The following is a 12,446-nucleotide window of genomic DNA, read 5'->3' on the forward strand; positions in this document are numbered from 1 at the left end:
GTGCGCTTAAACCCTATTGGCTGGTGCATTTAGGGAAGCTTAGCGATGATTGGGCCATCTGGAACAAGATGGGATACCTCACGTGAGAATAATAATACAAAAAATAATAATATAACTAGCAAATCTGAACATAAATTCTGTGACTTACTGTTGTTGCCTTTGCTGTGCTGTGTTTTTTATGAACAAAACAAAACTCAAATCACATCTCCAGATGTGTAGAGAGGGAGGGGAGGGTGAGAAAAAATAAGAGAGGCAGTGCGGAGAGGATCATACCACAGAGGCAGAGAACTACAGATGTAAAGACAAGAGGGAAAACAAGCAGATAAAGAGATTGAGCGACTGACCCCCGTCGCCACTCTTTTGCCCTCGATTCCCAGCTTTCTCCAACTCCCATCATTTCTCTTTCTTCTCATTTTGTTTCTCTCCTCCACTTTCTGGTATCTCGACCGCTTCACAACTCCATTTTGTTTCATTCCTCATCTCACCCCCGCTGACCCAAACGTAAAGTAATTTTGCTGCAGTTGTGGTTATTGTTTTTGTTGGAGTCTGCCGCTCTGCTGGTGGCAGGCAGCCGGAGGATTAGGATACAGTCGTGCAGAGAGACGCAGCATGATGGCACACTGAGCCATGAGGTAAGATGAGATATATTTACTCACATCTCATCCTCCATGACTACAATATGATGCGCTTTGTTCTCCCATATCTTGGCTATTTGATTCATTCATTCATTTTAGATTCTTTATTGCACTAGTTCAGACTTTTCTGCACAATAATTCCATCTATTCAATTTTATCTACTTATGGCACAGCATAGATAATCAAATATAAGTGCGTTTCCATGTTCCAGTGCACTTAGTGCCTCATTTCATCTGCGCAGAGTCTGTAAATGGTTCGGTTTTTTCTGGAGAATTTTGGAGAAAGTTGTTTCTATCTCTTCAGGCAAGCACAGTGTGTGGCAGACAGACTTTTTCACAGTTGGGTGGAGGCACTCTGATCAGAACCCTCCCACTTATCTTACTGTAGTAACTGCATTTTCTACTTCTTTCAAGCTCTGTGGTTTGGACATAAAATTTGAGAGGATTTAAAGTCAGTGTGAGGCTCTGCAGTGCAGTCAGTAGGGTGGCCGCTGCCTAAACCCACATACAGTGTATACACTGCTACTCTATCCTTGATAGATAAAGGTAAACAGTTTGAACTCTTGTCGCGCACTTTTTAATTTGAGGCTTTAAAATCTGATAGATTATTCAGGGTTTAATGAGCTATGTGGACAGTAAAGAATCTTAACAGTGTGTTCAGAAAGTAAGATTGATTGTTGATTGGTATCAGCCTTGATAAGCTGTAATGTGTATTTGAAACCAAACTTACAAAACACTACTTGAACTTAAAGCTGCGCTAATCAGTATTTTTTTCATACTTTGGAGCGGATTCATTGACAGTTTGTCATATGAAAAGTGTTTTGTGTAGTGACAGACCCACTGAGAATTATCACCTGACTCTCCATTTCCCCCGAGCTCTATAAAGTCTTTTAGTGGATTTCAGCTCATTGGTTTGGTTTTAGTGCCCGCGACTTAACATTTTGGTTCAGACTTCATGCTCTCATCAACCTTTTTTCTATCTGCAGCAGGCAGCTGAAAATACCATTCAGCCGCAGCATTAAAACCACTGATATGTAAAAGTCAGTCAGGGTCAGGCAGTTCTTCAAAACAAGAGAAAATTGGAAAGTGTGAGGGCCTGACTTTGACAAGGGGCAAATTGAGATAGATAAATGACTGGTCAAAGCACCAAATTAGCAGGTCTTGTGAGGTGTTCCCGGTATGCAGCAGAAGTGGTCAAAGGAAGGACAGTTGGTGGGTGTCCAAGGCTCACTGATGGGCCTGTGGAGTAAAGTCTAACCTGTCTGGTCCAATCCCACAGAAGAGCTACTTAGAAACAAGTTGCACAAGTTCCTACACAATATTAGCGAAGTTAACAACTAGTTCCTGAACACAGGGAAGCACAAACATGGCTTCAGATTAAATCGTATATCCATGTGTCACATACTGTGGTAAATTATCTCACAAATGCGGTCAGAGATAACATATCCAATGAATTATAGCGGAAACAGTCCCAGTACTGGGGAGCTGGTACACTGCTTCAATAATGTCAACAAGAAATGGAGGCTGAGCTTTTAAAGGCCTTTCTGACCTGATTAGAATTATGTGACGGTCCTCTGGGGCAGTTGGCTCCTTTTTAAATTAGTTTACGGTTACGTCATTGCTATGTTTGCACAGTATCATGGTTACAAAGTCATACGAGAGTGACTTTTGTGAGCAAGTCACACTAGATAATGTAATGTGGCAGCTCTTGATGCATTACAAGCATATTTTCCTCAAAGCCAGAAATGGAATTGGTCAGACTGGAAGCAGTCCAGCCGCAATACAAGGAAAACACGTGAAATAATGAGGAAAAGAAGCATGTTCCTTTTTTTCCAAGATGACTAAAATCAGTTTTGTCTGATGCATCACATTTAAAATTCTGACCTTTCGTTGGGCTGTCATTGGGCCACCAGTTGAATTTGTGAGCATGGCTGGATGCGTGTGGAATACAGACTTGAGACTTACGGCCTATCAAAATGAGACATCTTGACATTTAATTACAGTGGCTATTTTGGGATAATGCATGCGAGATTCATCCAAAACTAGAGCAGCGCTATCTGAGATAGCACATTTTGTCTTTTTAACCGAATCCTGACCTTTAAGCAGCAATTAGAAGGGGAGAAATGTTGTCAAGCTCACAGGCAGGTGAGCAACTGTATTGGTGCAAACAATCAACAATATAGAAAAGTGAAGCACAGATTTTCTGTGCTGGTCAGCTGGCAGCTGGGTCAGTTCATTCGTAGTTTATTATGATTGATAGAAGAGGGTGTAATTAAAGAGAGACTTAAGCTTTATTGTCTTTTTAATGAAACAGTAAGGACCTTTGGGTGTGAGCTGTCTGCATCAAATCCACCAGATGAGACTCTTAGCTGTGAATGAGATGTGAATGATCATGATTATGGAATTGATGATAGGGTATTGCTTTTGTTTTGTAGTAGGATTACGTTCTATTTTTCCTATTTACGGTCCCTCCACCTTGAATTTAAAGTCCTTCAACTTATTTTTTTCCCACAATGAGTCATCATCAAGTTGTTCCTCCCTTCTTCCTCTGATTTTACCCTCCTTTTTACACAAAATAGAGATCATGGTAGTAAGTGGATTAAAAAAGTAAATTGCCTTTACTTAGGAGACTCTTTTGCTTGCTTTTCCCAGTAAACAAACAGGGTTACATAAAGCCTACAAAGCGTCCAGATGGGCATGACCGAGGTCCAGTTGTTTGGCTAGGAGTCATTTCCAGCACAACACGTGCACAAATAAACGCACACACACACACACGCACGCACACCTGTATGCGTGTGTTCTCGGGCATTTAGGAGCTTATTCTTCTTCCTTAATCCCATATTTGTTCCCTACATATCCACCTTTGCCACTGCCAAACATTCACCTTCATAGCAACCTTAAGCTCACTTTAAATCTAAATCCTGACCTTTGAGGCAGAGCAAGCTGACACATCTATCTATGTTCAGGGAAATAAAAGCAATTCTACTCGAGTAGAATTAATTTATATAACACATGACTACATAAGTGAGGGGAATAAGTGGAATTTATTTGCAGTTTTCCCTGTGGTCTGCAGTGGAAAAGACTATGTTGGTAGGTTGATATTTGATATTTTATATTGATAAAATAAACCGTATCAGCAGACATTTGAGTCTAACCTTAATTTTTTATTGTGCTGTTTATAAATTTAGACACACAGGGGTCACGAGCGTGTACAAATCAGCAGTGACATCCCTGTAGACATGGCTATAGATAGCTACTTGGCCAAGAGTCAGTACCAGGTGGCCTCTCAGAGGTAACAAATGGAGCTGGCCTCCACTGAGCTGGAATGTGCAGGACTAGCATTATATCTGCAAATAGACTATTATAATTTGACCAGTTAGAATGCAGAACATTGTAAATTATTACCATAATTAATTATTACCATAGTGCTACAAAAACTGTCTCGCCACATCTTCAAAAGCCAGCTGAAATGGCTTTGACTATATTTTATGTCACTATAAAATTCTGTGGAACATCCATTTGCATTTTGTAATACAAAGAAACTGATGTTGCAATATACAGAAGCTAAATTCAGCTGTCAAAAGAATGATGTACTCACCCTCAAAGGGTGACTGCAGAGGACATCAGACCATGCAGTCATAAATCAGAAGGCGAATCAGACAGGCAGCACTTTTCACCTGCAAGCCTGATGTTATAAAGTTGAGTGTTTGAGATTGCAGGTGCTGTTTATCACCTGGGTTATCAAAGCAGCGCTTGCTATCATAGATGTTTTATTGAATCAGGCAAACAACAACTCCAACAAGCCGATCAGTGATTTGTTGAACCTTCTCTGTTAGCAGAAAATGCAGCAAATGTCACCTCCTCTACTTTCCTTTCATTCACTGACATCACTCAAAACTTTCGAAACTCACTATTTATCTTGACAGGAGAAAGCATGTACTACTTACATCAGTTTATTTGTAGAAAGCAACACATCATTTTTGAAAATAAATATAGTATTTCACTTGCCATGGTTCTTGAAAATAAATATATGGAATGATGATTTGATGATGTATTGCTTTTCTGCTCCCACTGGCAGATGTCTGAAAAGTCTTTTTAGATCTTTTGTAACTTCTTCTACAGGCCTCATCTAAATCCTGTGCAATCAGATTTTGACACGTTTTGTTAAGTTTACATAATACCAATGGAGTCTGAGGTAGAGATCTTGCCAATTTCACTATTTCTTGGCTTTACTTTCAAAGCATCTCATTGAAGTTGAGTGTATTTCTTGGTTTATCTTGTCTGCAGTTTGCGTTCTATACCTGCAATTGCAGCCCCTCACTTGTAGGCTGTGATCAATTTTCTGGACCTGTAGCAGTCTGATTTTGCCAAGGTTATCCAGTACTCTCAGAGGCTTTCTACTGCCACAGTATTCGAAATCAGCCACATTAACAATCATGTGGACTTCCTGGACTTCACAAGACATCTGAAGGTGTCCTGTGGTATCTGACAGCAAGACACTAGCAGCACATCCCAAAGATTCTCAATCAGATCGAGATCTGGAGAATTTGAAGGTCAAGTCAAAACCCTGTCAACACCGGGCCTCCTTTTTCCATCGCTCCATGGTCCAGTTCTGACACTTGCATGCAAATTGTAGGCGCTTTCTGCAGAGGACAGGGATCAGCATGGGCAATCTGATTGGTCTGTCGATACACAGCCCCATACGTCCTTCCTTGGACCACTTTTGGTAGGTACTAAGCACTGCACACCAGGAACACCCCACAGCACCTGCCATTTTCGATATACTCTGACCCAGTCACCTAACCATCATGATTTTGTCCTTGTCAAAGTTGAGAAGAAGCAGAGACAAAGACAAGTAAAATCCCAGTGATCAAGAAGTGTTTGGGCGTTGTCCATTGGTTGCTTACAGGTTATGTTGTGGGCAGCTGTCATCTCGACTGATCATCATCAGTTGAGCATTGAGAGGTAAATAACAAGCAAGGTCAGCATAATTGATTGAACCTTGAGCACCGCAGTGAGGCCAGCTGTAAAATCTGTGTGGCACACAATGCTTAAGGAAGCATTGTTTCAAGGTTTGTCATCTTCGTGCTCTCCACAGGAAAACAATGGATCGTGCCGGTGACAAACTATTGCACTGAGAATCTCCCACAGCACAAAATGCTGCTGAGCCTGTGCACTTCACTATACCTTCCACACCAAGACCTCACCTCTGTGAAATTTATCCCTTTTGCATTCTTGCAAAGTGTGTCCACTATAATTGAATTCATGTTGGTCGCATCTTTTCAGAGGGGCTGTCTTTGTTCTCTTTGTCGAGGTTTACTGTAGATACTGTTGAGCCATCTGAGGTCATGTCCTCTTGTCTTTTGTCTGGGAATTTGTGGGTATGAGCAACCTAGAAGGAGATTACATTCTAGAGGTGAAAACATACACAGTTATTTCACAAACTGATTCCAGTATATTTGGACTCAGGGATTTGATATTGTTGCCCATATGCTGTCTTACTTTTTAACAGTGTACAGTTATCAAGGCTGGAACAACTGATGAAACAATAAGCACATACAACTAATAATGCAGACACACTGGATCCATTGACGGATGTCAAGTTGACCGACCTTAGTGATTTTCTCTGCAGAGCAGGAGATGATGGATATAGCATGGTGAGAGCCTTGGGTGTGGCATTATGCAGTTCCTATCTTGGTTTTTTGCAACAACAGCCTGTGCAATACTGACAAGAGTGTGGAGCTGTTGGGTGACGTACGGCAACTTAGACGGTTGTTGGTTCTGGCTGAATTTTGATCCGTACTTGATCAGCAATCGTCTAGTTTGACTGTCCTCGCTGGATTTTGTGTGTGTGTGCCATAAAAATCTTGCCCTTTATCTAGTACAGACATTTGATGGGTGGTTGGAGTTGAGAATGTACTGAGGTTGAACACAAAGAACTCATACTCTGAATTTAGACCTTCCTCTTGAGAAATATAATTAACACGAATATGCTTAAAAAGTTGAATGAATAAATAGAATATAAAAAATCCAAAAATAGAAGAAATAGTGGTTTGCAGGTGCAGCTGTATTTCTAAAATCTTGGCACAAGCCCTGTCTCCTGTCCTTTTTAATTGATCACATTTTACCCTCTGAGTTTTATAAAGTTTGTTGTAAACTCTGCCCTTGAATTCCTGTTTATCCACACATAAATGCAGAGGGAGTGAAGATTCTCTCTCCTAGTTTGCCTCCATTATAGCACCGGTGCCCCACACCCCCACACAAACCGGACAGTATAGATTTTACAGTGTGTTTGTGTAATTTCATCTAGTTTGTGCTCATCCTCCTCTTCACTGAGAGAACCAGAGAGAAAAGGGAGGGTAAAAGTAGTTTACGCGATGGCATGTGAATAAATTTTCTTTCTCACACTACACAATCAGATTTTATTGTCACTAGTCCTTGTTTATCTCCTCTACTGTGTCAGCAAGGACGACTGCACTGTTATGTGTCCTCCTCTTATTGTATATACATTATTGTTGTGTTAATCTCCGGCTGCCTGCTGTATGCCCGCAGGCACAGCTGACCTCTGTTTGCTCCAACCACAGCGAATCATCGATTCACACACATATAGGCACATATATATATATAGAGGAAATGTCCACCGTATGTCACACACCTCCTCGCTCCTGTGGCATCGCGTCAGACATCTTTGTGTCTGAGCTACACACACACTCACACACACACACACACACACACAAGCTCGCTGTAAGTACAGCTGCTGATGTCTGTGCTTAGTAGCAGCTCTAAAGTTGGCACACATCTGTTCATGCATTGATCCACCCGCTCTGTGTGTGTGCTGTGTGTGTGGGGTGTGTGCGAGTGTGCCGGACACACTGTATATCACACGTCTTGTCATCTCTCTGATGATGCCGTGTGGGGGGAGGTTTTCCCAACATTGTCCCCTGCGATCTCACACCGCATGACACTCCCCCGCGTTGCATGTGTGTGTGCCAGTGTCTGTGTGCATTTATGTGTGTGCATGTGTGTGTGTGTGTGTGTGTGTGTGAATGGAGTTTATCCCCGCTGGCCCAGATGCCCCGGCTAAATCCATCACCAGCGGTGCTGCACAGCGGTGCTAAGCTGGAACATTTGGCACCAAGCTAGGAATGAAAAAAAAAAAAGAAAAACAGGGACACACTCAGACATACACATATGCACACAAACACACACACATAGAAAATTGAGTTTGGGGATTTTTCTTTTTTCTTTTTTTAAAGAGATTCAGAGGTGGATTTTTTAGTGGAGGAGTTGGACCCGGGGAGCGGGACAGGAGCTCTTTCTCCGACGCTCTGAACCTTTTGGTGGTGGTGGGGCCGGGACGTCCATCCCACTCTCTCCACCCGTTCATTCCTTCATCTGTCCGGTCCGGCTGACGGGATGGAGCCGTGCGACGACGATGACGAATTGGGGATGTTAACCGCTTTCCAGTAAGTTCTGGTGTCCCCTGACACTTCTTGTTGTTTACTTGCTGAAGAGCGCATGTCATCTCCATTTTGGATTCTTTTGCAAAGTAGAATTTCTTTGCATTGAAGACACATTTTCACCCCTTGCCACTTCTTTCAGCACGTCCTAATCAGAGTGTTAAAGCTTTTTAGTGAGAGCTTTGTTGATTAAGCTCCTTGGGAGGTTTACATGGAGGTTGCTGCTGGTTGTTTGGGCCAGTCATGGGCCTCTTGCTCAGTTTCACAGATTCTTTGTGAATGCAGTTGTGCTGTTTCACGGCTTTTGTTGGTGACTGATCTTTTGATGCCTTGCCTTATTGCTGTTTTTGTAGCATACATGGATTATGTGTTTTGTGGATTATGTGTATGCAGCTTTATTGTTCCTAAGCTCTGCTTTGTGTCTAATGAAGTCACTTTATTCAGAGCTGAATATTGAGTCATAAACCAAAAGCAATTAAATGTTTTAGAGAAGTTGATGCAAAGTCCTCGACAAAAAACTGAAATGTGACTGAATCAGTATGTCAATACAATTAGTTATGGAAGACGTATGTTACTTTAAATATGTGAAAGTAGCAATAACACATCAAAAACACTCCATTACAAGTTAAAGAAATTGTATTTAAGAACAATTATTCAAGTATTGCAAAGAAAAAATATATGTATTGGCACATTATGAGGAATAACTAATTATAACATTACTTGATCATTATTTTTGACGTATTAATATGTAAGCAGTACCATGTGTTTTTTACAGACACCAAGAGTGGCTGCTGTTATCTCAAGAAAACAAGCTTTGTTAGCTTGATTACAAAGAGCAAAACTTCTGCACACCTGTAGATCCACAGGTGCATATGGACAGCGATGCAAAACAAAAAGACGCCTGCATGCTGTCTTCTGCACATCTGCACATGCAGATGAAAAAAAACTACATTGACCATTCTTGGCTTTGGTCAGGTGGAGCTAATTTTATTTACTTCTTATACTGTTGGATAGTTAAATAGTAATGCGTCATATTTGATAAATGGATCATAATTTTAACCAGAATCTTGATTAAATCTTAAGCTGAAAAGTAGCTGTTATAGTGACATAGTAGAATAAAAAGTGCTGTACTTCCCTCTGACTTGTAGAGGTGCAAAGTCGCATGAAATGGAAATACTTCAGTACTGTACTGTACTGGACTGTACTGAGTAAATTTACTTACTTTCTACCACTGGTTATAAAAGCAAAAACAATGCATGAGGTGAGAAAACGACTCTCACAAGCATAATTTACATCATTATGGATGTATATTATATGTATGTCTCTACGGTATGATTTTGCATCCCCGACCAAATTAGGCTGAATGGAATACTCTCACATATTGTCACTTTCCTCAGCGATCATCTGCAATACATTAAATAAAGTGATGTGCTAAACACATCTTCCACCTGACTGACTGACTGTTAGCATTGTTGCTAATGAAACCCTTCAGGTCTTTTGTCATCTCTTTTTTTCTTCATCATCTCTTCTCTATCGTTGTAGTTGATCTGAGCAAGCTGATGGACTTAATGCCGGACTGTCTTACTGCAGGCTTTAAAGCAGCCATATTGTAATCTTGCTCACTGAATTGACGGCACGTGAGTTGTCTGTTACGTAAGGCTGAGGTGGCTCCAAGCAGCAGAGGAAACCAGGACCTTGTAATTACTGAACACACTTAGAGATTACATCATGGATTGAGGGGGTTTAGCTCGCTGGCTGCAGGGAAATGTGGCTGCATGTGTGTGTGTGGCTCTGTCTCATAAATTTCAAAATTCAAAATTCATTTACACATATATTTGCATGCATGTTGCTTCCTGCACTGTGCATATTCAGTACGTAAACACGTGCCTAAATGTGCATTGCAAGCTGTGAGGTTGAGGTGTTGGCTTCACTTATCATACTGAGTAACTGAGGCTCAGGACAGGATTTAATTGTTTTAATATCGTCCCTTCAGCAGCCGGGTGGCGTGTGTTTACACTGTCATTTGGAGTGATAATCCACATATAAAGCTGTGGACACATTGAAATCATGTGATTGATGATCTGTCAGCAAAACAATGTGTGTTTTTAACCAGATTTGTAATAACACATCCTAGTGATTTCCAGCCAGGGACTACATGAACAGACTGCAGGCTTTTTTGTGTAGTTGTAGTAGTTGTAGTAGTTGTGGAGCAGCCCTGATCAACAACAGGATGCGTGTGTTTTCAGGAGTGGTGTAGGCTATTATGAATACTTAATAAAACACACAACTTTATTGTATGTTTTTTGACTAAAGCAGCTGGGAGAGAAATGTAGAAAAGAAATGTTTGCTCTTATTTCTCCTTTTTTTTTTTTTTGCTCTACCTAAACAAAAGCCCGTGCAGCGGCTGGTCAGCAGTGAACTGTGAGATTGAGGAAGCGCCAGATCGCAGCATCATTGTCGAAGGATTACAGCAATGAGGTGATAGGTCGTTGGCCAGGAAACATGTGGCCCAGAAAGCAGACAAATGAAATTTGATTCAGATTCAGACTCTGCTCCGCTGTGTCAGTCAGACAGACAGACAGCCAGGCGTGGACTGATTTATTTATTTATTTTTTCAATCTCTCCACCTGCTGTTCCTGGTTTTCAAACCACTGATATTCCAAATATTTGAATGTTGACTCAGCAGCTGCAGAATGAGTGACACACATTGCGATGCAAGTGAAATCATGTGAACCTGCTGTGCTGCTTTTCTCATTCCCGTTGTGCTACAGAAGGCTCACTGCAAAACTAAAATCTGTTGTTCTGTTACAGTAAATAAGATCATATGAAATAAGTACATAACATAAACCAAATGTACACCATTATACATAAATTATATAAATTATTTATTAGTATATATATTTTTAAAAACCTCTAACGGGCTTCGAGGACGATGTTTCCAAAGATTTTAATACTTGATATTGTGCCACACTTCAGCAAAAGGAGGAGGCTGTATTTTTAATGGTCCCAAACCAGCAATCAAGATTTCAGCTAAATAGCAAATTAAGGACATTTATTCACAAAAAAGTCACTAGATTCTATGTAAGGGCAATACTAAATTGAGCCTCTAATCCATGTTTCTCTAAAGGTTTATGTCAGAGATAATCACAGGAAATGAGAGACAAGAGTTTGTGTCTTGACTGTGATTATTCATCTGATATTCAAAGTGCACCTACATCCCCAAAAAATCCCTTGGGGGATCTCCTTTTTCCTTTTTTAATCCAGTATGATTTATTGAAGGAAAACAAACTAAAATTTTAGTGAAACATGAATGTGATGAAATTCAGTGGTCTCCTGTAGACACAGTAGCTGTTTTTCTTTGTTAAGAGACCAAATTCAATTCCCTCACTCTCCGAAAAAGTGCAGGGAAGTTGTGTGTCTAATGAAAGTGCTCTTCCTTTGATTATAATCTGCTGTCGCTCCACCTCTGTGCCCCGCCGCACTGTAGGATGTTTGTGCTCAGATTGGTCGGGCCGGGCTGGAAGGGCCTTGAGGCCAAATCGGTCATAGTCCGATTAGTTTGCTGGCAGGTGCTCAAAGTCTAGTCCTCTTCCTCCTCCCCTTCCTCTTCGTCTTCTGCCTGTCACATGGAAATTCATGTAAATTCCTGCTGGCTGCAGAAAGCAAACAGAAAGATTTGGAATGCATCATGAAAAACACAACTGTAACCATCACTGCTCAGCCCTTCCAATTCAGAATTCATAGATCCAACATTTCTGGAAGGAAATGTACAAAACACACACAATAGCAAGGTTTTATTATTCCAATATTTTTGCAGTTTTACTCATTGCAGCTTCCTGAAAGGTACACGACAAGGTTGCAAATCCGCCAACAGAAATGGGGTGTCAGCTTCCACTGTAGCTTTGATCTGATAGAAAATGTCTAGCAAACTACCTGCTGCTGTTTGCAGGCATAGTCTGTGGCTGCCTCTGTGGCTGCGTGGATTTATAAATTGCTGACAACTTCCCAAAGTCAAGGTATTAGATGCTTGTTTAAAAAAAGAGTCAGTCATGAACTTTTAAAAGGCCATACATGTTAAAATTCCCCTTAGTTTGTGTTGGTGCTAATTTGTTGTTTTTCTTTTGCGGACCGCTTACAGGGGCTTCTGTTGTCAAGGCGTCTTTGTATGTCACTTTTGGCCACATAGTGTTTTTTTTCTGGAAGAAAGGCGCTGGCAGGGTGCTGCAGAGTGCTGGACTGAATCTTTCTGTGACAACAATATCTTTAAAATTCCTATGACTGCCATTGTTGCACAGTCTAGCATCACCCCTTTGTTTTTTATCTCTCTGTATCTATTAATTTGACATGTTTTC

General features: G+C 41.0%; 1 protein-coding gene across 2 annotated transcripts in view; it reads left to right on the forward strand.

Annotated features, from left to right (window-relative positions):
• Positions 1-390: 390 nt before the first annotated feature.
• LOC146304823 (FERM and PDZ domain-containing protein 4-like) overlaps positions 391-12,446 on the forward strand; it is a 77,832-nt gene continuing 65,776 nt past the window's right edge. The window contains exon 1 of one of the 2 annotated variants that reach the window (XM_084713833.1): positions 391-632. In XM_084713833.1, the coding sequence (XP_084569959.1) occupies positions 628-632 (5 nt within the window). In that variant the 5' untranslated portion in view covers positions 391-627. Of the gene's footprint in view, positions 633-7,806; positions 8,101-12,446 lie in introns of those variants that run through there. The other variant, XM_084713831.1, reaches the window with a different exon arrangement.

The sequence above is a fragment of the Lutjanus erythropterus genome, chromosome 24 (assembly GCF_056507025.1).
Source record: "Lutjanus erythropterus isolate fLutEry1 chromosome 24, fLutEry1.hap2, whole genome shotgun sequence".
Classification (NCBI taxonomy): Eukaryota; Metazoa; Chordata; class Actinopteri; order Lutjaniformes; family Lutjanidae; genus Lutjanus; species Lutjanus erythropterus.